We start from the raw sequence: 26,631 nt of genomic DNA, 5'->3' as shown, positions 1-26,631 counted from the left end.
CCTCATTACCTTTTTTTTAAAAAAACACTTACATCAACTCTAGTAGGTAAAGCATGTTATTTTTGTTGTTCAGATGGAGGAGTCTGAAGTAACTTGTCCGAGCCTCAGAACTAATAATCAGAATTGTTAGATATTAGAATCTATTCTATTCTAATGCTACTTTATTATGATAAATTTAGAAATCTGTAACTCAAGCACTTCTCCTTTAACAAAAGTAAAAATAAAAATAGAAATCTGTTTTTATGATACATTTTGTATAAACCTTAAGCACAATGCAGAAGAAATATTTTAAAGAAAATAATATTATAAATTTGTCAATTCTGATTCTATCATGTACTCTACAGCATCAGCAATTGCAATGTTTAAGTTAGAAACAGTTTTAGCTGAGAATCTTTCAATATCATTCTCTAACAGAAAACATTACAGGGGCACCTGGGTGGCTCAGTTAGTTGAGCATCCAACTTCGGCTCAGGTCATGATCTCACAGTTCGTGGGTTCGAACTCACACGTCGGGCTCTGTGCTGACAGCTCAGAGCTTGGAGCCTGCTTGGGATTCTGTGTAGCCCTCTCTCTGCCCCTCCCCCACCCATGCTCTGTGTCTCTCTTTCTTAAAAAATAAACAAACATTAAAAAAAAATTTCTTGAAGAAAACATAAAGTAATTATTCCCAGTCCATATGTAAGAAAACTGAACCAAAAATAGACTAAGGAACCTCCCCAAAGTCATGCAATGTGGTAGAGGATACCAGTAAGAACTCCTCAGTTGCCTGTTACTACAAATAGATTGTGGGAGGCCTGGTTGACAAGAAGTCCTCCATTGAATGCAATCAAATCATAGCACAGACATAGCACATTTACATGTGTATAGTTATATTTTTACAAAACATTGTCAGGATGATGATATGTGATTGGATTACAATTCCAAAGAAATTAGATAAGTATCTAACATTTGTCTTAACATTTATTTAAATTTATCTAGATTTCTTTTCTTGAAATGAATAACTCAACTCATTGACTGGATTTGTGACACCCAGGCCAGAAAAAATGTAACATCAGGAACCACAAACTCTTTTTAATTCAATACTCAGTGGAGGTTGAGGATGGAAATTGGCTCCATTATTGACTGCTACATAAACTCAATTACAACAGTTTGGTCTTCATTAATTTGCAAGCACATATTGAGCACCACATGCCAGGCCTATGCTAGGTGCAGGAGATAGACAAACAGGGACAGGGACAATCCATGCCTTCAAAAGCTCACAGCCAGCTATTCACTACATATATATGTGCCCTAGCACTTTGAGGGCCAGCCTTGTTTTTCCTTGTCATCGTCGTCTTTTACACAAACTAAAACAGAACACAGCAGAGTAAAATCAAAACATCATGACCCATTGCACTTGGAAAGCATCAATTTTCCTACACCTTCACTAAGCCACAACCCCCAATAAAATCAACGAAACCAAGAAAATAAATATTTTCATATCATTGCAAGATGAAAACATTTTTTAAAATTATTAAATATCTTACATATATGAGAATCAAACTAAATGCCATTTAATGTTCAACCAGTTGGTCATCTACTTTTGGACATTTAAAATAAAGAAAGAAATACTTTGCATTTTGTAAATGAGCTGAATAATGTTCAGTTATGGCTCATTTGTTCCTGATCTTTGGGATTCTGTTGTTTCCTTCAGGTTTTCTCTTTGGCTTTCTGAGTGTTCTCATACCAAGTTAATATATGCAGAATGCTTACAACAATGCCTGGCATGTAGTAAATGCTCAATGAAGTATCATCATCATCATCACCATGGAAGTATTTTGAAAGGACTCAAAGAAATTCCATTGTGATTCCACTTTTCTGGAGCTTTAAAGCCTCCCCAATTTATCTGTGTGTCTTTTCTTTGAAGAAACACAGAGATAGGTATACTTAGAATGTGTGAATTATAAAAACAATAATTTTAACAGGAACCAGGATGCTCTGATTTAAGGATCTTTCCCCTTCTCAGGTGGCTTTTGTATCCCTCAGCTTGTGAGTCTGCACAACACACCATATCCTGCTCTGAAGTTTATGAGGCAGGCTTGGAGTTAGAAGAAAGACCTTTTCTTCTTGGGTTTGAGACCCACACATCTGAAGCTGTAAGCATTTTAGATCCCTTTAGTAGATGGGCCAAACAATACCATGAGATAAATTCTTTAAACATCATCTACTGTGTCACGTAAATTGCCTATTATTACTCACCAAAAGCCACAGTTTCCAAAGAAGTATTTCAGTAGTTCGGGGGTGTTAAAAAAGCTGTAGTAGACATGGCAATAACACTCAAACATTTATAATCTAATGAGGAAGACAATGAAGAGAAACAAGGAATGAGAGCATTTCACAGAAACACCCTATGCCAACCAATTATAGATATAGAAATGACATTAGGTAATTAGTGACACTAATTCAATAGTAAATATTGATTTGATGTTTGTAATAGACCAAAGATTGTTCTAGACACTAGAGATATAGCAATAAGCATAAAAGACAGAAGTCCCTACTTTCAATGGGGACATTCTTACAGGGTGAATAGAAAATAAAAATACATTCTTAAGGGTGAATAGAAAATAAAAATAGAGGGGCACCTGGGTGACTCAGTCAACTGAGCATCCCACTCTTGATTTTAGCTAAGGTCATGATACCAGGATCATGGGATGGAGCCCCGAGTTGGGCTTCTTGCTAAGCATGGAGCCTGCTTGGGCTTCTCTTTCTCTCTCTCTCTCTCTCTCTCTCTCTCTCCCCCCCTCTCCCCCAAAGAAAGAAAGAAAAGAAAGAAAGAAAGAAAGAAAGAAAGAAAGAAAGAAAGAAAGAAAATAGTAGTATGTTTGGTTTAATAAGCAGTAGGTGCTGTGGAGAAGAAAAAAGCAGGGCAAAGGGACAGAGGATCACTAGGGTAGGTCTGGGGTGGGGAGGCTGCTATTTCACGGAGAAGGGTCATGGAAGCCTAGACTTTGTGTGTATGGTTTGAGTGGAGACCTGAAGGAAGCAAGGGAAGAAATGCACAGGCAATGGGATAAGAGGATTATAGGCAGAGACAAGGAAAATTGTAAGACCCAGGGAGGAAATGTGTTTGGAAGTGTCCAAGGAACAGTTAGGAGGCGAATGTGTTAGAGCCAAGTGAGCAAGAATAGGAATATGAGGGCAAGGAGGTAATGGCTGGACAGGCCATTGTAAGTCTTTTGTATCTTATTCTGAGTGAGATGAGAGACCACTGGAGCAGAGACATGCCTTGACTTCAATCTAAGAAGGATCACAGTAGCTGGCTGTTCTGTGCATGACAGACTACAGGAAGGGAGAGAGGATGCAGCAAGAGACTAGCTAGAAGGTGTTTGCACTAATTCAGCCAAGATATGATGATAGCTTGGCCTGGGATGATAGCAGAGGCGATGGCAAGAAGGGAGGGATTCTGGACATGTTATGAAGGTATAGCCAACAGATTTGCTGAATTGGATCAGGGTATGAGAAAAAGAGTTGAGAGGAGTTTAAAAGTATTTCTGCAAAGAAATTGTGAATTGAAGATAAGACTAATAATATAAATATAAGTGAACAACAGAGAAGTGGTCAAACTGACACTTTTCCTACTCTTATAAAGCAGAAATTATCAAGAAAACTATATAAAATAAAGATTTTATAACCACACCATTGTTAGCAGTGAGCCTCATCCTAAGTAGATACTGTTCCTTGATAGTATTAAGCCATCATGATTAAGAAAACACACCACCATGATTTTATTTTTTTATTTAAAAAATTTTTTTAATGTTTATTTACTTTTTGAGAGAGAGAGAGAGAGACAGAGTGTGAGTGGGGGAGGGGCAGAGAGAGAGAGGGAGACACAGAATCCAAGCAGGTTCCAGGCTCTGAGCTGTCAGCACAGAGCCTCACTTGAGACTCGAACCCACAAGCTGTGAGATCATGACCTGAGCCGAAGTCAGACGCTTAACTGACTGAGCCACCCAGGCACCCCATCACCACCATGATTTTAAAAATAAGCATCACAAGTTTTAGCAAGATCAAATTTAAGTAAGAATAAAATTGTATTAAAAATAAAATTAAAATATCTTAACAATTTCAGCTTTATCCATTTCCCTTAAAATCTAGTTTTGGTTCATGCTTTGTAATGCATGTGTGTGTATACATGTGTGTGCAGGAAGAGAAAATTAACATAATTCATAAATAAAAATTACACAAAATACAGCATTCTCAATTGATGGTAAGAAGTCACTGTTATAAATATGGAAGGTGCTGAAAACTCTAGCAGAAATAGAACATAAACAAAAGTTAAAGATACTAATCTTGGAGTGGGAGTTTAGTGGAATTCAAGGTAAAAGGGAGGGCAGAAGAAACTGATGGCTGGGATATTAATTCTAATTTGCAACCATGTGATGGTTTATATTTTCCAAGGGTTCCACACATAACATCTGATTCCATCCTCATGTCAACCCTGTGAAGTCAAGTCAGAAAAGGCATTATCTTTTTTTCATAAAGAGTGTGATACTCTCCTGAGCTCACTCAGATAAAAGTGATGAGGCCAGGATTCACATTAAGGCCTCTGGCTCCACAGTCAGTTCCCTGTTAAGACATTCAATAAATATATCTGACAAATTAAGTGCTTACTCTTGGCTGAGTGTTGTACTAGGTGGTGCAGCTGCATCCAAAAGAGAGGAAAAGTCACTCCCTCCATTCCCATGTAGCCTTCAGGCTGGGTGGGGGTAGGGACATCAAACAAATGCCTGTGAAACTGTTTACTACATTTACAAAGCAATGTGTTTGTAAAAATGAAATAATAAATTTAGCTCATAAAGACTCGGGGGGCAAAAAGTAAAGTTAGAGTATTAGTCATTAGAGCAAAGTAAGATTAGCAGATATAATAGGGCTCCTTTGGTGATTAAAGGTTCCCAGCTCAAACTGATGTTAAGAAGGAAAGTCACCAGCTAATAGTTCTGATAACTATGCGCTAGCAGGGTGTAGATGACATCACCAGGAATCCATGCCTCTCCATCCCCAACACTGTTTTTCTCTGCCTTAGTTTTATTCCCAGACATGCTCTCACCAGGTGTTGGTAATCTGGCCAGAGAAGCTCCTGGTGAAATCCTACAAGCTCAGCCTTCTTCTCACAGTGGAAAAGAAAGCACTTCTTTCTGGATGGCACCAGCAAAGTAGGGTTTTGTGCCTGTCTCTGAAGCAATCACTGTGGCTAGAGGGTACTGTCCTCTGGTCAGGCCTGGGGGACACGCCCAGTCGTGGGTAGCCATGGGGTCAGCATGGAGAGCCACCGGAAAAGTCACCACCGGAAAAGCATGGACTGAGTGGGCAAAGGGATTTTTCCCCAGAGGAAAGTGGAGGTATTCCCACTAGAAAAGAAAATGGCTATCAGAAGGGCAAAATAGCAGAGGATCATTACAACAGGAAAGATTCCTGAGAGGAGTAATTTGTTCCAAAATTTGAAGGTAGTGTTTGGGTTTGGTTTTAATCTTATGGAATTCTGGGGAAGAGTTGGTGAAGGAGATTCATGACATACAAGCATACCCTGCAGAACATTGATTTGAATTTTTATACTTCACTTTGCCTTTCCTGTAAGTCTTAAGGACACTATTTATTCATGCAGGGATGTCCTGAACTGAGACTCATCTCCCTATCATGCCTTTTCTGGTCTCCACCCTTGTGAAGCTCGGGGGGGGGGGGGGGGGGGGTTCATATCCCTGAAGCTCCCAAAGAGAGCTTTTCAGACTCCTTCCCAGCCACTCACTGGCCTTTTGTGCTGACTTCTCCCTTTTAAGATTGCCTTTAGTGGGGAGCCTGGGTGGCTCAGTCGGTTAAGCAGCCGACGTCGGCTCAGGTCATGATCTCGCGGTCCGTGCCCCGCGTCGGGCTCTGTGCTGACAGCTCCGAGCCTGGAGCCTGTTTCAGATTCTGTGTCTCCCTCTCTCTGACCCTCCCCCGTTCATGCTTCATCTCTCTCTGTCTCAAAAATAAATAAAAATTAAAAAAAAAAAAATGATTGCCTTTAGTGACCTAATAATAATTTGTTATTAAAGATGCAAGAGACAGTCCTCAAACTTCACCACTCCCACTCCCCTGGGCTCCCCAAGATTGGCTCTGTCCTCTTTTCAAGTTTGCATTTTCTCCTTTCCACAGAGGTTGGCAATTCTGCCTTTAAGAAATCCTCTCCACTCTATTATGTTCATCCCATACCCTTATCCCTGCCTTCCACTAATCACATCCACGGGCTCTGCTGACCCTCTGTGACACTTTGAATTTTGGAGAATGGTCACATGTTGCAAAGTCCTACTCTAGAAGGCAGAATACTCCATTTCCTGCTCCTCCAATGGCCTTTATCTCTCCAGGCCTCCTCTCCTGTAACTCTGAAGCAGAGATAAGATTCCCAGAGGGAAGCATTTGCAAAGTGCTCTGAGTGCTTTGATGAAATTGATTAGATAAATGGAAACATAGTTTTTTGCAACTGCTCTAGCCTGTAAGAAAAATAAGTTATGTAAATGCAGTGGCTTGCCATTTGACAAATGATGAAGGTCCTTTGTAATTTTTAATATTATTTCATGAGAATTTTTTCCCAGCAATAAAAAAATCAGAATGATTGATTTGAAATGTTTAAAAAATAAATACTGCTTGACATCTTTAAAGCAGTACTTTCATTATCAATGATTGAATTAATATTTTGTTTAATTTTTTCTAGCTTCTCTCCTGAAGGGTTTGAAACATGCCAATATTGTGCTCCTGCACGACATAATCCATACCAAAGAGACACTGACATTTGTTTTTGAATACATGGTGAGTTGCCCCAGCATTCTATAAAGCATGAGGGAAAAGCCTGGTGCTTGTACAATGAATCTGTTAATATTTTATGGCATGATAAAACTTTCATTACAATGTGGAAAGTGTCATGGAAATTTTCATTATTATGATTGCCAGAGCTTATTGTTCTTACACTCCTCCTTTAGTCCTGCTTCTTTACCCACTGTATTTGTTGTCTTTCCCCCCCTTACCAACAATAAAAAATAAGCACTTTGAGCTTGCCTCCTCAATAAAACTTTTGTACTTATTTTTTATCTATTTTTAATTACCATCTGAGCAGAATCCAACATTTTTTCATTGACAATAAAGACATGAATCACAAGGTCTTTAAAAATTGTATACAAGTTTACTAAAAATAACTCATTTTCATATTTTTGAAAGGAAAAACATTCAGATATTAGCTGAAATAAATCATAGGGCATGTATACTTGACTTGCCTCCAAGGAGAGTGAGAAATGCCCGCTCCACTGCCTTCAGTGGCAGTCATTTAAAATGAGCATCTTTTTGTGATGAGAAACAAGCTTCCTTGTAAGAAGCCATTTAGAAAGACACCCTGTGTTTGACCTTAATAGTGAGGTCTCAGGAAACCTGGTTATGTATCTTTTGTACTTTAGTCTCAAAAATTCTGAACTTTATAATACCTCTGACCGCCAATCTATGGTCTACTTTAGGACACTGTTCAAGCTCCACTAATGTTACTCTCTCCACCATTTTGTGTAGCACACAGACCTGGCCCAGTACATGTCTCAGCACCCAGGAGGGCTTCATCCTCACAATGTCAGGGTGAGTACTTTGAGGGTCAGGATTCAGGAGAAGAATTTTGAAACAGACTGTCATCACAAAGCAAAGTCTCATGATACTAAGTAAGAAGATGCCTATCATTGATATTCTAGAGAAAAGTTTTTTTCAAGAGTTGCCCCTCAAGATATAGAGCAATGTCTAGCCATTTTCCAGGAAGCTTAACCTTGTTAGTCATTGCCATCATGCAAATGTGTCTTTAAAAATATACACCAATGAAAAAGAATTGCATTAAAAGGAAAGAAGTGAAGCTAAGACATTATAAAATAAATACCTTATTCGTGGCAGACTACTGTGGTCTGTGATAGTGTTGTACTTATATTTTCCCAATAGAATCAGCAAACAAATTACCTTTGTTAGGTCTAATTTAGTTATCTGTTTGCCTCTTATATCAGATCCTATTATAAATGGGACCAAATTCCATTTTCTAGTCATTGGAATAGAAATAATAATAAACTCTCAACTAGCTGTAATTCTATGTCTGTTATGAATTTTAGAAACCATTTTTATTTCATACTTTTCATGCCCTAAGGTTTTTATTGGCATTAATTAATTAATTAATTGGTCCTTGATATAACATATATGAAATTTGTATATGATGTATTCATATTCATTCATTTAACTAATATTTATATTCCTTCTTTCCTTCATTCATTCAAGAATGATTGAGTACTTCATATTATATTAAGTTTTGAGGTTCCAATAATGAATAAGTTGTGTTTCTTACTTTCAATAAGCTTAAAGCCCAGTAAGATATATGGACTTAAATAGGCAATAAGAAGCAAAGTGATAAGGGCGATGGCCATGTTAACTAGAAACGCTATGAGAATTCATAGTAAGGGGACCCATCCAGTCCTACAAGCAAAGGGGAAAAGAAGATTTGAGGACAAGGGGTTGAGGAGAGTGAAAACATTTTAAGATAGCCGGTGAGAATGAAAACCATTAAATTATCTTCATGATCATGGGATTTCCTTTTTAATGGCAGCGCTTAGCAATTCAAATAGAGGAATATAAAAAGTAGACTGTTAGAGTGATTCAGAGTTGGGGTTTTGCCAGACATATGAAAGAAAAAGACAGTTGGGCAAGAGAGTTGAGGAGACTGTCAAGAGAGAGGTTACAGTGATGGTCAGAGACTTCTAAAAGGAGCCTAATCTGAGGGAAGGAAGTGAAGATAGGCAGGTTGCTGATAGCTAGGGACAGAACAGAAGAGCCAAGGAACTAGAGATGTTGATTAGATAGAGGAAGGCTTAGAGAAAGAATAACTGTGAGAAAGATAGAATATTTTCAGGCTTGAGTGACTCTCATACCAGGCACTGTGCTAAATGATTAGAAGGATAAGAAGCCATGAAGAAGACATGAGTCCTGCCCTCAGGGGCCTTACAACCAAAAACAAGAGATAAGAAATATGCACCAATACTGTTACAGGACATTTGTGAATAATACCGAGTGAGAAATAAGGCCTCATGTAGATGTACAAAAAAAATAAAAGATATCTTCTCATTTTAAGAGCTTTTATTAAGGCAGACATTAAAAGATACATTGCATTTCAAGAGTCTGTAATAGGGGAAGATGTCACAGACGGAAGGAATGTTTTCAGCAAAGATACAGAACAGAGAAGTAGAGGATGTGTTCAGGAAAGAAGATCCCAGAGCCATGGACTGTTAGGGTTAAATGAACTACATTACTTTTCAGTCTTTGTGTTTTGACCCATTAGCGGGTTATGAAATCAATTTGGCAATCAGCAACCAGCATTTTAAAAAATGAAATAGAATAGATGAGAAAAGAATAGAAAATATTAGGGTATGTTACACCTAGTAAGAATACGTATTATTTTGTGCAACTTTTGTGCCCCTTGAAACCACACTTATATCTATATATGAATGCAAGTACTGGATACACATGTATTTCTTATGGTAAGTTGCAGCAGGAAAAAAAAGCCTTAAAAACTCTGGGCTGCTCTAACTTTCTTAATTTGCAGAATTGGAATCCAAGGTTTGATAAGACAAATATTTTGCCTGAAGTTATAGAACCAGTTTTTGCCATTGCTAAAAATGATTCTTGGTTAAGATTCTTTTCCAGAGTACTGCATCTCTGGTCTTATTGGCCCGAAATAGAGAATATATTAGTAAAATGAGGATATGTAAGTCTGGAAAAATAGATTCGGTAGGTGGTTGAGAACCTTATTTTCTAAGATGTGGACTATATTTCTTAGACAGTAGAGTCATTCAAGGGGTTTGCATTGAGAGAGAATAACATGATCAGAAGGAAATTTATGTAACTGTGGTCTGTGGGATGGATTAAAGAGTAGGGGATTTCATTAGGAGTTCATTGATGTGGGCTGGCCCAGTGCTTCTCAAACTTCAATGAGCAGATGAATGACCTGGGCATCTGATTCAGGAAGTCTAGGGTAAAGGCCTTAGCCTCTGGGTTTCTAACATAATCTCCTTGATTGACCAGAAGAATTATAGCTCTATTAACAGAAATAGAAGTTGATTGAAGAGGAGGAGGAGGAGAATTCCTGTTTTAGACATAGTGAGCTTCTAGTTGAGGTAGAAATCCAAAGGAAAATGAGCAGCAAACAATTGGAGGGGAGATTGGTGCCCAAGAGGAAGATAGACGCTGGAGATGTAGACTTGAGGGCAATTGGAACATGTAGTTTGTAAAGACAAGAGAGTAGATAACCCAAAGAGCAAATACACAAAGATAAAAGAACTGATTATAGAACTTTTGCCTTTAGGGGTTGAAAGAGGAACAGGACAGCAAGAGACAAAAGAAAAGAAGCTTTTAGGAATGTAGAGGATCCAGAAAAATACACTCTCATGGAAATCAAAGGAAAAGACAATTTCAGGGAAGGCATGGTTGAGAGTGTCACTAATACCAGGAATACATTTGAAAACCATACTTGACTATTTTGTGGATTTGTGAGGGATACACTAATAAATAGAGGGGTTTATTAGGGGTATGTGGAAGCACAAAGGAAAAAGTTTTCCCATCAAAACAAGTGGGAGTAGGGATGAGTTCTCCATAGCCAGGGCAGCAGTGAAAGTGCTCACTCTGGCCCAGGTGGCACAAGCCCAATGAAATTATCTTGTCCCCAAGAGCCTCACTGTGTTGGAAACAGGACGAACCCCTGGGGTATGGGAAGTCTCTCTGGAAAGAATCACCCGAGATCTGGCTTGGTGTTGACTGAGAAAACACCAAGGGATTGAGTTCTGTTAATGGTGCTTTGGTGGTGTGAAGGAAGAATCCAGGTTGCAAAGGATTCAAGAGTGAGTGAGTTGGTGAGGTTAGTCAGGGCAGACTGCAGTTTTGAGAAGTGTGGCTCTAAAATACCATATGTGTGGGGCGCCTGAGTGGCTCAGTCAGTTGGGCGCCTGACTTCGGCTCAGGTCATGATCTCACAGTTCATAAGTTGGAACCCCATGTCAGGCTCTGTGCTGGCAGCTTGGAGCCTGGAGCCTGCTTCGGATTCTGTGTCTCCCTCTCTCTCTGCCCCTTCTCGGCTCACACACACACTCTCTCTCTCTCTCTCTCTCTCAAAAATAAATAAAATGTTAAAAAAATAAAAATAAATAAAATAAAATACCATACATAAATACTGCAGCGCTTTACCATTTACAAATGCTTGTGGACATTCATGTGGAGCCCGGGAGGAAAGGGATTGAAGAGCAAGAAGGTGAGGGCGGGTGTGACTAATTAGTGAGAGCAGTCTGTACTCCAACATGAAAGGCGTTTCAGGCTGGCCCACTAAGAAATTCTGTCTCTGACTCAGCCAGCTCCCTCTTCCTTTCCCTGTCAAGTTTTAATTTTCTTTTCGCCAGTTTCTCAGAATGGTGTAGTGGAGTTAGGCTGGTCTGAGTTTGAGTTTTGGCCCTGACAGTTTCTAGACATGTTTTTAAAGTATCTTTGAGCCCTATTTTTCTTATCTGTAAATCAAGGACAAGCGTTATCTCCCTCATGGATTACTTTGAGGATTATGAAAGGTGCTAGGCGTACAATAAATGTTGTTTTCCCTTCCTCCCTTCTGTCTCTCTCCCCCAATTGTCTGTTGCTCCCACTTTCCTCAGTATTTTCACATTGAAAAGCACTAGGAAAACTCATAGAACCAGTGAACATAGGAGTGTCAGGAAATTTTTAACATTCTTAAATGGCTCATGAGCCTGATGTAGGACCTGCATAAACTACACAGACACAGCTGTGCCATGGTGGGCAAACCCCCCCAGGCCTCTTTGGTCAGATCGAGCTACCCCTCTGCTTGCCTCCAATGTCTCCTAGTCATTGCTAGGCCAGTAAACGTGCCAGCATCTCTGAAGTTCCCAGTTTCCAGGATGTGATGCAAAAAGTGTGATGGATTTACCTGCACAGCTCTGCATCTGCTATTGTGCCTCTGTCTCCAGGAATGCTGGGGCTGGGCTTTTCTTTTCTAAACTGCCAGAACATGTCCTCGGTTGGCATAGGTCTTTGTAAACACTAATGTTGGTGTTTCGATTCTCAATTGCCAGTGGCACTGGAAAAGAGCAAAAGACATTGGAATCCTAAGCATTCTGTTTTTCCTTAAGCGTCTACATTGGTGGGAACCTAATAATGTCTTTGGTTTCTATGCCTTATAACCACATGCAACATTTAAAAATTTGGGCCCAGAATGTATTTTTCCCTCTTATTTCTTTAACTATTTATTCCTTAATCTCTTTCTTTTCTTTTCTTTTTTGGTCTATTGTTTTTTTGTTTTTGTTTTTTCCCTGTTTTTGCTCTTTCTTCCTTTTAGTCAAATGGCTGCAATATAGCTTGTTTTCAGCTTTGAACTTCAGACTTAAAAATGGGTTTAAAAGGTAATGGTTCCTTTATTTCCTAATTCCATCTAAAGATATATTTCCTAGTCTGGTCTCCTTGTGTTATGTTTTTAAAAGGGCTTCATATCAGAGAGCCTGGAAAACTTAAGCAGTTGTAAACCTTAGAATATCATTTCCAGGTCAACTTTGATCTTATATGCCAAGTTCATCGGTGGGAAAAAAAATTAAATCTTTCACATCTAAATCAATAACTAGTTCCGAAGGAAACTTCAAAGTTTCCCTTTAGATTTTTAAGGAAGGGTAATTCCTCCAGTATCAAAGAAATGAGATGTCAGGAAAAGGCAGAATCCCTTTGTTTAGGACATGGTCTACTTATTTGACTTTCCTTGTCTTTTTTTTCCCCTTTCTGAATGTAAAATTTTTTTTTTTTCCTCTCAAGAAACACTTTTACTATATTCTTTCAGATGACTGTTTTTGATTTAGAGGAGAAATCAACACATAGTGGCTCAAATCTCCTTAGATAAGGTGTTCATTCCTTCCAGCTTTTCATGTTTCAACTTTTGCGGGGCCTGGCATACATCCACCACCAACACGTTCTTCACAGGGACCTGAAACCTCAGAACTTACTCATCAGTCACCTGGGAGAGCTCAAACTGGCTGATTTTGGTAAGTCTCCCCTCAAGTGTCTTTCTGGGCTATGAACAATGATGCTTTTGTGTGCATGTGTTTAAAGCATTGACTAGGCCTGGCCTTTGAAAATCGGAGGCCCATGGAACGTGGTGCTTTGTGAGGATGTCAAACTACCATATAGGAAGTGTGAGGCAAGAAACAGGGCAAGCTTGGTAGCTTCTTAGGATTCCATCAAGTCCCAGTCTAATCAGATCCTAAAACTTGGGTACCTCTACTGCCCCATTGCCATTTTTTATAGGGAGACATTTGTAGAGAGAACTGTACCTAGTACGTTTTCCTACATCTGAATGGATATAAAAATTCAGAATAGATCAAGGTTATCCCATGATGACAGGATAAAGAGGTAAACCCCAGATTATAGGATGGACTCCTGTCGCAGTAGAGGCTTCAGGGCACTTGTTCTGGTCGCCTATCTATAGAGCTGTGTTGCATGAGTACCTGAGGTTTTTATTCCTATCAAGGTGACAACAGATTTCCCTGGGGTATCATTTTAGTTCCATTTTAGTACCTGGGGTTCCATTTTAGTACTTATCACAGTTTATAACAATATATACACATATATTTGTGTAATGATTTTGTCTACTCTGCTAGACTGTAAGCATCATGAAGACAACCTGAGTCCATTTTGCTCATCATCATATCCCTAAGGCCTGACACCACAGTAGGTGCTTCATAAATATTTGTTAAAAAAACTAGAGCTGAGGAACCACTCTTCTCTATTTGGCGGATATCAGATGGTTGCACTATAGCTACAGTACTTTATTCTGACATATTAGTTTTCATCTGAGCATATAAGCATTTGGCAGATACTCATTTATGAATTCCCACAACAGAGAACTCATCTACTGAGGTTTTTTTCCCAGCTGCACATCATGTGATTCTGTGAGATAAGTAGCTGACCAACAAAAGTACTCTTATATTCCAGAGAACTTGAGAGTGATGTGTTCAAGGCCTTACCAAATTAATTAGTTTGGATTAGCAGTCCCCACCTTGTATGTACTAAACTGGGGATTCCTGGACTACAAAATGGAGGGCAACCTTATTAGTTGTGAACTGAGTTCTGTTGCTGTTACAGAGACCCCAAATTACAGAGGTGTAAACATGCTAGAAGCTTAACTTTCTCTCACATAACAGTCTGACCTAAGTAGTCAGAGCTTGTATGGTGGCTCCATGGTGTCTTGACCCATGTTCCTTCTGTCATGTGGCCCCACCATCCTTAAGGTATTGCCCCAACTACATATTTAAAGATGGCTGCCACCTCATTCTCATTATAGCCTAGAGGAAGAAGAAAAGGGAAGAAGGTGTGTTTAATTCCTCCAAAAGGGCATGGTCTGGAAGTTCACACATCACTTCTGTTTATATCATATAGGCAAGAATTTAGTCACCTCCCTATACTTAGCTGCCAGGAAGGCCACATCTAGCTGCAAGTAGGCCAAAATTTCAGAAATTCACTTGATGAAGATGTACACAAGGGTCAAGATAACTGAGTAACTATTAAAAGCACCCAGATTTTGTGTATTATTTTTTTTAATGTTGCTTACTCTGCCAGTTATTAACTCCTGGTAGCATGCATCTCTTGCTGGCTCTCCAGGAAGTCCTAGAACAGTGAGTTCTGTGCTTTTCCTCTTTGGCCAGGTCTTGCTCGGGCAAAGTCTATTCCCAGCCAGACATACTCTTCAGAAGTTGTGACCCTCTGGTACCGCCCTCCTGATGCCTTGCTGGGAGCCACTGAATATTCCTCTGAACTGGACATATGGTAAGAAATAGTGTCAATAAAATGAAGAAAATGTGAGTTGTTTTACCCATTAGAACTGCTTTATAATCTTAATTGCATTTTGAGTAATGTTAATAATGACAATCATGCTTATATACAGAAACATAAAGTGCTTTCAAATATGTATCTCATTTGACTTTTGCAATTATTCTGTGAATTTTTATAGTTAAAGAAATTGAGACTCAGAGAGATCTTGCCCAAGGCATATTCTGAATTGGATAACTCTCCTCCTAGCTCTTCTCTTCAGTCTTTTGTCTTTCCCCCTTGTCCTCAGAGAAACACACACTCATGCTCCCCAACCACAGATACACAAACACATACACACATCTGCACACTAATGCTCACACATGCCCAAGTACAGTTCAGAGCTTAGAGAAAAAGGCACACAGACCATGATTGAGCAGACCCAATTTTCATGCCAGTTCTATTAATTATTCTGGATTATGTTATCTTGAAAACTCATGTATCTTCTCTGTGTCTGTGTTTCTCCATCAAAAAACAATTTTTAATGTTTATTTATTTTTGAGAGAGACAGTGAGCAGGGAGGGGCAGAGAGAGAGGGAGAGAGAGAGAATCTGAAGCAGGCTCAGTGCTATCAGTGTAAAGCCCAACATGGGGCTCGAACCCACTAACCGTGAGATCATGACCTGAGCTGAAATTAAGAGTCAGACGCTTAACTGACTGAGCCACCCAGGTGCCCCTGTGTTTCTCCATTTTTAAAATGAAGGTAATAAACTCTTTCCATGAGGGGTTAAATGGGGCTATAGTATAAGAATCAGATAAGCATTTCCAAGTGGAACCACATCACTGGGGAGGCTCTTAGATTAATGGAGTGCAATAGTGACTGTGGGATCACTCATCATCCTACAACAGCAGTGTTATGTTATCAGATCTTATTTCTGCTAATATCTCGGTCATCTGGGGGCCACAGTTAAATGTGTGGTGACTTTGCAATCATAGCCATCCCCTCAGAGTTAACAAAATGTATGGACATCCTTCAGTTCCTTAGGAGGTCTTCCATAAACAAAAAGCCTTGTTTTAAAAAAAAAATCAATAATAGATTTTTTAAAAATTAAACAGTATTGGGGCATCTGGGTGGCTCCGTCGGTTAGGCGTCCAACTTCGGCTCAGGTCATGATCTCACGGTTTTTGGGTTCAAGCCCCATGTCGGGCTCTGTGCTGAGAGCTCAGAGCCTGGAGCCTGCTTCAGATTCTGTCTCATTCTCTCTCTGCCCCTCCCTCACTTGTGCTCTGTCTCTCTCTGTCTCTCAAAAATAAATAAATGTAAAAAAAATTTTTTTTTAATTAAACAGTATTCTAAAAAGGCTAAACTAAGCTTTTGGATTTCCAAAAGAATTGAGAAAGGTTGCAGAAATATTCCTCCAGTGTCTCTGGAGTCATTGATTTCCCAATACCTGGTACCATTTCTAGAAATATCACCAGCTAGTCAAAATCCTCCTGAAACTGTCAGCTCTCACTGCTCTGCACTGTCACTTCAAAGGCCTGTGCAGGCTCTGGCTTTCTTAGTGCTTAATGATTGCTTCCTAGTTGTGCTTCACAGACAAACTGAAACTTCTACTCATCACTTCTAAACTTTGTTTTATTATGGAACATTTAAAACATTCAAAAAATGTATCATATATATACATCAGTGATTCTTGACCAGGGCCAATTTTGCTCCCCAGGGACATTTGACAATGTCTGGAGACAGTTTTTATTGTCACAGCTGGGAGGCGGGTGCTATAGGCATCTAGTGGGAAGGGCCTGGGATGCTACTAAATATCACAACAAAGGTTTATCCAGCCCCAAATATCAACGGTGTCAAGACTGAGGAACCCAATGTAGATTAAGAAGCATAACAAAGTGAGCTTTGTGCATCCACTCCCAATGTAACAACTAGAACATACTGCCACATTTACCTGTGCCCCTCTCCCATCAACCTGTCCCTCCACCAGATGGGCTCCTAACTTGAATTTTTTTCTTGTCACCATTCCATTACCCCTTTCAAAAATAATATTTGCATTTTTGATAATGTCCTAAAGATATTGTTTTACTTTACCTGCGTTTGAGTTTTTGTAAAAATTGTATTATACTGGGTTTTTTTAAATGTTTATTTATTTTTGAGAGAGAGCGTGCGTGTGCAAGTGAGAGAGCGGCGGGGGGTGGGGGGTGGGGGTGGAGACAGAGAATCCCAAGCAGGCTTCACACTGTCAGTGCAAAGCCCCCCAGTATTATATTGTTTTTAGCCTTCTGTGCTTGCTTTTTTCCACTCAAGATGTTTCTAAGATTCATACATGTTGATCTATGTAGCTATGCCTTATTCCCTATTGATGAACATTTCAATTATTTAGTTTGTTTTTCTGTGTTTTGTTTGCTTTTGCTGTTATGAATATACTTGGTACTTATATTTAAGGATTTCTCTAGAGTACTTACTTAGTAGATTTCCTATGTCATAGGGTATATGAATGTTCAACTCCTGGAAATAGTGCTGAATTATTTTCCAAAGTAGTTCTAACAATTTACATTCGAGCAGTGTATTATAGCCCCTTATCCACATCTGCACCAACTTTATAATCAAGCAGGTAGTATGGTATGTTGTGATCTAAATTTGCATTTTCCTAATTACTAATGAGGTTGGACACCTTTTCATGGATTATTTGCCATTTGTATTTCTCGTTTATGAAATACTTACTTGTGACTTTTGCTTATTTTCTTTTGGTCTCTCTGTCTCTGTCCCACTCTGTTCTTCCCTCCCTTTCTTCCTTCCTTTCTCCTTTTCTTTTCTTTCCTTCTTTCTTCCTCTGTCTCTTTCTTTCTTTCTTTCTTTCTTTCTTTCTTTCTTTCTTTCTTTCTTTCTTGATTTATAGGTGTTCTTCTATTCTGAATATTAATCTTTTATCAGGGATGTTGCAAGAAGTCTCCCCAGTTTGTGGCTTATGTTTTCATACCCTTAGGTTGTCTTTTTGAATAAAAGTTCTTAATTTTAATATTGTTGACCTTATCAGTCTTCTATTTTTGGTTAGCCCTTTTGTTTCTTGTTTTAACAAAAAATCCTTCTCTCCTTGAGGTCAGAATGATATTTTCTAATACATTCTTTAAAAAGTTGCTGGGGCACCTGGGTGGCTCAATCGGTTAAGCATGCAACTCTTGGTTTCAGCTCAGGTCATTATCTTATAGTTCGTGAGTTTGAGCCCCATGTCAGGCTCCGTGCTGACACTGCAGAGCCTGCTTGCAATTCTCTCTCTCTGTCTCTCTGCACCGTGTGCACTCTCTCTTTCTCTCTCTCAAAATAAACTTAAAAAAATAAATTTATAAGTTGTAAAGTTTGTCCTTTCATTTTAAATCTTTAATATATTGGAAATTGACTTTTGTCTGTGCCAACCAGTTGTCTCACCCATTTTCTTCTGTGATCTGCCATAGCCAATCTCTCATATATCAAGTTTCCATGAACACAGAGGTCTATGTCTGGGCTCTCTTTTCTGTTCCACTGGGGTCAGGGGTTGGTGTCTCTGTCTTAGGACCAATGTGCCACTGTATTAATTTCTATAGCTTTATAATATTTGATATCTGGTAAGACAAGTGTCCCCACCTATTTCGTCTTCCTCAGGGGAGTCTTAGCTATTTTCCCCTTTGATTTTTCATATATATTTTAGATTAGTGTTTCAAGTTTCATGAAAAACCCTAGTGGGATTTTCACTGGAATTGCATTGAAATTATAGAACTCTCTGAGAAAAATTAACACCCTTGTAATATTGTTTTCCAATTTTTAAACATGGTGTATTTCTTCACCTGTTTGGTTTGTCTTTAATGCCTTTTAGTAGCTTTATTATTTTCTCTCTAAGCTTTTACATATCCAGAGCAAAGATCCTTAAGTCTATTTCTATTGTTTTTTCTTTTGGTTCTTGCATATGGTATCTTTTTCCCCTGCATATTTAGTTGTTTTTGACAGCGATATGCTAATTTACCTTGGAATTTCATTTGTGGGATTTTTTTTGAGGCCTCGAATGAGGTAGGTTTCCTCAGAGAAGATTTGCATTTGATTCTTCTAGGTGCATTATTTAAGAAATTAATTTTTGTATTTTATATAAGTGTTGGTCTGCCACTCAGATCTTGATTTCCAGATACCATTCCCTACTAAAAAGAACTAAGACTTTTTGGAGAACTGGTCAATTCTAAGGCTGGGGCAAGGAAAGTATAAGATGATCCAGAAACATGTTATTGGGCCAGAACATTTTTTTACAAAGTGGTCAAAAAATGGGGGGAATATGTCAAAATGACAGGGGAAGCAACTTGAAGAAATGCCTACTGACCAAAGATGTACAATTTGAGTAGAATTTGATTTATAATCAAAGTAAATGATGTAGGTAATGGATTATAAGCCACTGAATAAAATAAGAATGTGTAAGTCCATACTAAAGATAGCTAGCTAACTGGATAAGAAAGGAAGCATCTCCTTATAGTAGAATGCCAACTAATAACTGGAGAAGAAATGACTTAGAAAATCACTATTTCGCAATATGGTAGTGATTGGTTCAAACAAGAATTAACAATGCTAAACTAGAACAGAAAGTTTGATTAGGAATAAAAACTTTTCATAGTCTCAGAGTACATCTCCACAAATTACTTATCAGTTACAAAGGAAAAAAATAGTAACTTTATAGAAAAGAAAAAAACTTGGCAGATACCACTTTCACCAAGTGATTAGAGTTAATATCATCAATAATGGCACTGACTGACACTGTGGGCCTCTTGATATGAGGCACTGAGAAGGATACAATATCACTTATGAGGTTTTCCTGCAAAAAATCACAACCTGAATCAAATGATGAGGAAACAACTGATAAACTCTATTTGAGGGACATTCAGCAACATAACTGGCCTGTACTTTTTTAAAGGGTTGTAGGGGAGGGAAAATTTCCCTCTGTCCTTTTAGAGTCTGTGGATGAACCCGCAAATTGACAACAGATTAATGGGAGAAAAGCATATAAATTTTATTTGATGTTAAAAGTTTTATGTGGCATAGAGAAGGGGGCTTTATAGAAAGAAGAGAAAATGCCCAAAGAAGCAGCTAGGCTCAGAGGCTTTTATACCATTCTGACAAAGAATGATAAATTTGTAGGGAAGTGATAAGACAAAAGAAAGGGGTTTCTGGACTCTTTAAGGGCTGTAAATTGTGGGATAAAATCCTCACAAGGGGAATTTATGCCCTATTTTCAGGCAGATAGGGGGAGGTGGAAAGCTCATCCTATGTTTGCTTTTACTCAATTGCCTTCAGCTCAACATAATCTTTATACCAGAGTGACATATTTTGGGGTGGCATATTTTGATCCCCCTACTAGGTCAAGGATTTAAAAGGCAAAGAAAGACTGAGGAATTGTTTCAGATTAAAGAAACTAAGGGGATACGCCAACAATGCAATGCATGGTTCTACATTGGATCCTGGAGGAAATGGAGCTAAAGAACAGGACTCAGACAAAAAGTGAAATTTAAATATGGACTGTGGATTAGATAGTAGTATTGGGCCACTGTTAAATTTTCTGATTTTGATAATTGCACTGCTGTTATGTAAGAGAATGCTTTTGTTCTTAGAAAATGTGAAGTATTTAGGGGTGAAGAATTTGATCTGTAACTTACTCTCTACTGCTTCAGAAAAAATAGAGAAAAAAAATGAAAGGCAAAACGTTGGCAATTGGTGAATCTGTTTGAAGAGAGTTCATTCTACTACGCTTGCCACTTTTTTTTGTTTAAAATTATTTCAAAATTAAAAATCACCCCCGTTTCACCAGAGATAGTGTAAGTAGCACTAACCTAGTATGTGATCGGTGTTTGCAAATATTTCACACGTTTGAGAAGAATGCAGATTTCTGAATTGTTGGGTACAGGTTTTTACATATGTTCAAAAATCCAGGGTTAATTGCATTATCCAAATCTTCTTTATATCATTCTTGTCTGTTTCACTTATCAATCAAAGGTGTGTTGAAATTGTTCACTGTATTGTTGATTTGTCATAATTCTGTTCATTTCTGCTTTATGTACTTTAAAGCTATTTTCATTAAGTGCAAATAAATTTAAAACTGTTCATTATTCCTTTATGCATTTTAGATCTTACTTTTGGGAGATTCCTAGCTGGCTCAGTTGGAAAAGCATGCAACCTTTGATTTCAGGGTTGTGGGTTCAAGCCCCACACTGGGTATAGAGATCACTTAAAAATAAAATATTTTTAAAAAAATCTTACTTTAGGAATAATTTCCTTTCTTTTTTAAATTTCATTTTTAAATTCACTTTATTTTTTAATTTTTATTATTTTTTAAAAATTTACATCTAAGTTAGTTAACATATAGTGTAATTATGATTTCAGGAATAGAATTTAGTGATTTATCACTTACAAATAACACCCAGTGCTCATCCCAGCAAGTGTCCTCCTTAACTCCCCTTGCCCGTTTAGCCCATCTCCCCACCCAAAACCCCTCCAGCAACCCTCAGCTTGTTCTGTATTTAAGAGTCTGTTATGGTTTGTCTCCTTCCCTGTTTTTACATTATTTTTGCTTCCCTTCATTTATGTTCATCTGTTTTGTATCTTAAATTCCACATATGAGTGAAGTCATATGATATTTGTCTTTCTCTGACTGATTTATTTTGCTTAGCAATTACATTCTAGTTCCATCCACATTGTTGCAAATGGCAAGATATCATTCTTTTTGATTGCTAATATTCCATTGTGTGTGTGTGTGTGTGTGTGTGTGTGTGTGTGTGTATCACATCTTCTTTATCCATTCATCAGTCATTGGACATTTAGGCTTTCTCCTTACTTTGGCTATTGTTGATAGCACTGCTGTAAACATTGGGGTGCAAGTTCCCCTTTGAAACAGCACTCTTGTAACCTTTGGATAAATACCTAGTAGTGCAATTGCTGGGTCGTAGGGTAGTTCTATTATTTAAAAAAAAAATTTTTTTTAGCATTTATTTCTGAGAGACAGAGCAAGACAGAGCACAAGTAGGGGAGGGGCAGAGAGAGGGAGAATCCGAAGCAGGCTCCAGGCTCTGAGCTGTCAGCGCAGAGCCCAAAGGGGGACTCAAACTCACAGACTATGAGATCAAGACCTGAGCTGAAGTTGACCACCTAACCAACTGAGCCACCCAAGCGCCCCAGGGTAGTTCTATTTTTAATTTTTTGAGGAACCCCCATGCAGTTTTCCAGAGTGGCTGTAGCAGTTTGCATTCCCATTATTTTCCTTTCTTTTAAAGTAAATATTCTAGAATTTTCTTTAGCATAGGCTAATCAGTGGCAAATCTGTTTCTGTGTCTTAAGATAAACTCTGATTGTTGAAAAGTAGACTTGCTAGGGATGTAATTCTAGACTGATGCTTATTTTTTCTCAGAACTTTGAGGATATCATCCCCCTGCTTTGTCTTCCATTGTTGCTGTTGTGAAGTTTGCTTTTAGCCTAATTGTGAAGTTTGCTTTCAGACCTCTTGTCATTCTTTTGTAAGTGATCTCTCATTTTATCTAGACATTTTAAATATATATTTTTTTGCCTTTATTATTATAGAGTTTTCACTTTAAGGTGTGTGGTGTGGGTTTCTTTTTACTTACACTGTTTGGTATATATTGTGCTTCCTCTGGTTATGAATCGTGTCTTTAGTTGGTCATTTCCTCTTTGAATGTTCCCTCTATTCCCTTCTCTCTTTCTAGAACTCCAATGAAAGATTACCAGAACATGTCTTTCTATTATCCATAGCTCTTATCCTCTCTTTCATATTTCCTGTCTCTGTAAATTTCTGTGCTGCATCCTGGATAGTTGCCTCAGCTCACCTACCGGTTCTTTAAGTCTGTCTTTTTTTTTAAACGTTTATTTATTTATTTTGAAAGAGACAGAGAAAGCAGGGGAGTGGAAGAGAGAGAGAGGTAGAGAGAGAATCCCAAGCAGGCTCTGTATCATCAGCGCAGAGCCTGACACAGGCCTCAAACTCACAAACCTGAAGATCATGACCTGAGCTGAAATTAAGAGTCAGACACTTAACTGACTGAGCCACCCAGGTGCCCCTAAGTCTGTCTTCAGCTACATATCCCTTACCTTTTTACTGCATATACAAAAATACATGTTTTTAACATTTCATTGATAAATGTTTCATGAATTTAACCACGAATAATAATAACACAAAGTTGAAATTCAATTATAGTTAAAATTATTGTCATTACTCTTATTCATTACATTATTATTATTGTTTGCCCAGTAAAACTCAAAAAGTAATATAAAAATAGAACAACAGGGGTGCCTGGGTGGCTCAGTCGGTTGAGCGGCCGACTTCGGCTCAGGTCATGATTTCGCGGTCCGTGAGTTCGAGCCCCGCGTCGGGCTCTGTGCTGACAGCTCAGAGCCTGGAGCCTGTTTCAGATTCTGTGTCTCCCTCTCTCTGACCCTCCCCCGTTCATGCTCTGTCTCTCTCTGTCTCAAAAATAAATAAACGTTAAAAAAAAAATTAAAAAAAAAATAGAACAACAGACATCTTCCATTGAGTTTACTATTATTTGTTCACTCTCTGCATAATTGTTAGATATTGAGTGTTTACACTGAGATTCCTTTTCACCCATTTTTTGGTTCTTTTCAGAGTGGTAAAAGGGGAAGTTAGTAGGGAGGAGATTTCCAATTGACAAAGGAAGAAAAGGAGGAAAAATCCTATTGTGCTAGGTCATGAAACCCCATAGGGTACAAACTGAGTGCATTTTTGGAGGCAGTGGGCAAGTATTAGAGCCTTTGTCTTAAAGAAACTAATTATAACACAGAGTGCCAGAGCCTCATTCACAGTGAGCGCTGGTGGCAGCAGAGTCAGCAGGGGGGGCCCAGGGAAAAAGTTAGATTATGGAAAATAGGACATATTGGTTATTCTCAACCCTTAGAACCAATGCTCTCCAGTCTCCCAACATTGTCTCTTTTTTCTTTCTGCCACTTTTTCAGACCTTAAAAGATTCTATTAGCAACTTTGATGAGAAAACTTAATGTTTTAGGATAATTACACTATTTTGTATTTGTTTACTTTTTTGTCTTATGTTAAAATACATACAACGTAAAATTTACCACTTTAACCATTTTAAAATGTGCAATTCATTTGCATTGAGTACACTCACATTGCTGTGTAACCATCACCATTATCCACCGTGAAAATTTTTTTCATCATCCCAAACTAAAACTCTGTGCCCATTAAACAAAGACTACCTATTACTCCCTTCCCCCAGCCCCTGGGAACCACTATTCTACTTTCTGTCTCCATGAATCTGACTCTTCTAGGTACCTCATATAAGTGCAATCATACAATATTTTCCTTCTGGGTCTGGTTTATTTCACTTAGCATAATTTTTCAAGGTTCATCCATGTTATGGTAAACTGATTTTAAAGAAAGATTGATTTTGGCACACAAAGTGTTCTATTCAAAACTGACTTCAGGCAGCTGCTGGTTTTAGGACTATGAAAAGTTGTTCCTGTCTGAGGGATTGCAGATTTCCTGCTGCAAACTTCCAAATATAAAGAGTGGCCCAGGGAAAAGCAAATGGAAATGTCATGTCACTGTCATACATTCTGTTATTCTGAACTAATTTCAACAGCGAAAAATGAAATACTGATTCATTTCTCCCAACAACATTTTTGTATGCTCCTTACACCTCTGAAAAACCTAAAACTCCTGAGATGGTTGATTTCCCCAGAGATTGCCTAAGGAATTTGAAGAATCTTTTCCTCTCTTATGGAAGAATTTGTTCATGCTCAGAATAGAGAAAAAGTTAGGAAGACAGCCAGAAAAAGCAGAAAACCTGGAAGCTGTTTCCTCTAATTTGACTGAAGAACCACAGTTGGAGCAATAAAATGACTCAGTGCATCTCTCCTTTCTGGAAGGATTCACTGGTTGATGTCATCAGGTTTTTCCAAGCATAGGAAGTTCCCCTTCATCTACATGGGCTGCCCCGAGTGTATCTCCACAGAGCAGAAATCCTCTGAGAAGCCTGAAGATAGGAAGGGTAAGAAGAAGAGGTAAGAAGAGGCACAGGAATGAAGATTTAAGAACAAAACAGAGGAGAAAAAGAAAATAGGAGCTGGTTTCTTATCTGGACCTAAATGTTCAGAATATTTTAAATGTTTGCCTAAGGCTAGACTAGGGGTGGACAAAATAGATGATAGTCATACAACTTGTTTACAAAGCAAATTAAAAAATACAATAGCTCTGAAAAACAACTGAAAATAAATAGGATGATTAATTGTATAGTTTTTAAAGAACAATGCTTACACCTAGAAAGCATCTTCCGTTTTTCAAACTTAAGGTGCATAGATTCATTTTCTTACCAATGCATTGATATTTATGGTACTTGTGGATATTCCAGGTACTGAAATATAATTGATTTAGGAATTTTGTTTGTCTTACAAGTGTCCTAAGTAGGCACATGGGCACCTGCACGTGAGCACTGTCTCTATATATATGTATAAATATTAAAAATATGAATAAGTAGCCTTAGACTGTATATATTTGTTAGGTTAGAAAGGTGTTTTTTTTTTTTCAACGTTTTTTATTTATTTTTGGGACAGAGAGAGACAGAGCATGAACGGGGGAGGGGCAGAGAGAGAGGGAGACACAGAATCGGAAGCAGGCTCCAGGCTATGAGCCATCAGCCCAGAGCCTGACGCGGGGCTCGAACTCACGGACCGCGAGATCGTGACCTGGCTGAAGTCGGACGCTTTAGGTTAGAAAGGTTTTAATCTACTGCTAGGTGAAGCTTAAAAAGAAGGACTCAAGAAAATGCCAGTAAGGCACCAACCATACAAATGCAAATGGAGAATTTCAACCAAATATTAGCATATTATTCTATAACACAAACACCTTGTGTTACTTTGTACTACTTGCATAATGGCCTTAATGTCCAGCTTTGTCCAATATTTTACACAATTTTGTACACTGCCCTAGTGGAGTAGAAGACAGAGGACACTAAAGACAAAGGACACAAAGGACAGAAGTAACAAAAGAACTTCCTTCTTGGTTCCCTACAGCCACCAGTATGAAAAAACAAGTTTTTTTCCAAGCAATGAAAACCTTTGGAAAGGAGGGAAAAAGTGGACTACAGGTTTAAACCTGGTAATGACTATGGTTTTGAACCTTGTTTAAAATGCCATCAGGTCTTCTAGTGGCTTGTGAGCCCCTGGTGTTTCTAGAAGTTATTAGAAGGGGCACCTGGGTGGCTCAGGTTAAGCATCCGAATTCAGCTCAGGTCATGATCTCACCATTCCGGAGTTCGAACCCCACATTGGACCCTGTGCTGACAGCTCGGAGCCTGGAGTCTGCTTTGGATTCTGTGTTTCTGTGTCTCCCTCCGTCTCTGCTCCTCCCCGGCTCACACTCTGTCTCTCTGACTGTCTGTCTCTCTCTCAAAACTAAATAAGGGCGCCTGGGTAGCTCAGTTGGTTGAGCGTCCAACTTTGGCTTAGGTCATGATCTCACGGGTTGTGGGTTTGTGGGTTTGTGGGTTTGAGTCCCGTGTCAGGTTCTGTTCTGACAGCTCAGAGCCTGGAGCCTGCTTTGGATTCTATGTCTCCCTCTTTCTCTGCCCCTCCCCTGCTTGTGTTCTATCTCTCAAAAATAAATAAATGTTAAAAAAAAAAACAAAACTAAATAAATATTAAAAAAAAATTTTGTAGAAGGTATTAGGGTACTGGATGGACAGTTAGCACAAGTCTTCAAAAACCAGTGTATTTCC

At 38.6% G+C, this 26,631-nt stretch overlaps 1 protein-coding gene across 4 annotated transcripts in view; it reads left to right on the top strand.

Annotated features, from left to right (window-relative positions):
• Window positions 1–26,631, top strand: part of CDK15 (cyclin dependent kinase 15) — an 82,518-nt gene that overhangs the window by 12,404 nt on the left and 43,483 nt on the right. For all 4 annotated transcript variants that reach the window (XM_019436633.2, XM_019436635.2, XM_019436632.2 and 1 more), the window contains exons 5-8: window positions 6,728–6,822; window positions 7,567–7,629; window positions 12,977–13,100; window positions 14,760–14,880. In XM_019436633.2, coding sequence (XP_019292178.1) covers window positions 6,728–6,822; window positions 7,567–7,629; window positions 12,977–13,100; window positions 14,760–14,880 — 403 coding nt within the window. The remainder of the gene's footprint in view (window positions 1–6,727; window positions 6,823–7,566; window positions 7,630–12,976; window positions 13,101–14,759; window positions 14,881–26,631) is intronic.

This window comes from Panthera pardus, unplaced genomic scaffold, assembly GCF_024362965.1.
Source record: "Panthera pardus isolate Hobbes unplaced genomic scaffold, ASM2436296v1 HiC_scaffold_10, whole genome shotgun sequence".
Classification (NCBI taxonomy): domain Eukaryota; kingdom Metazoa; phylum Chordata; class Mammalia; order Carnivora; family Felidae; genus Panthera; species Panthera pardus.
The sequence above is the reverse complement of the archived record's forward strand: the minus strand, read 5'-3'. Positions and strand labels throughout refer to the sequence as shown.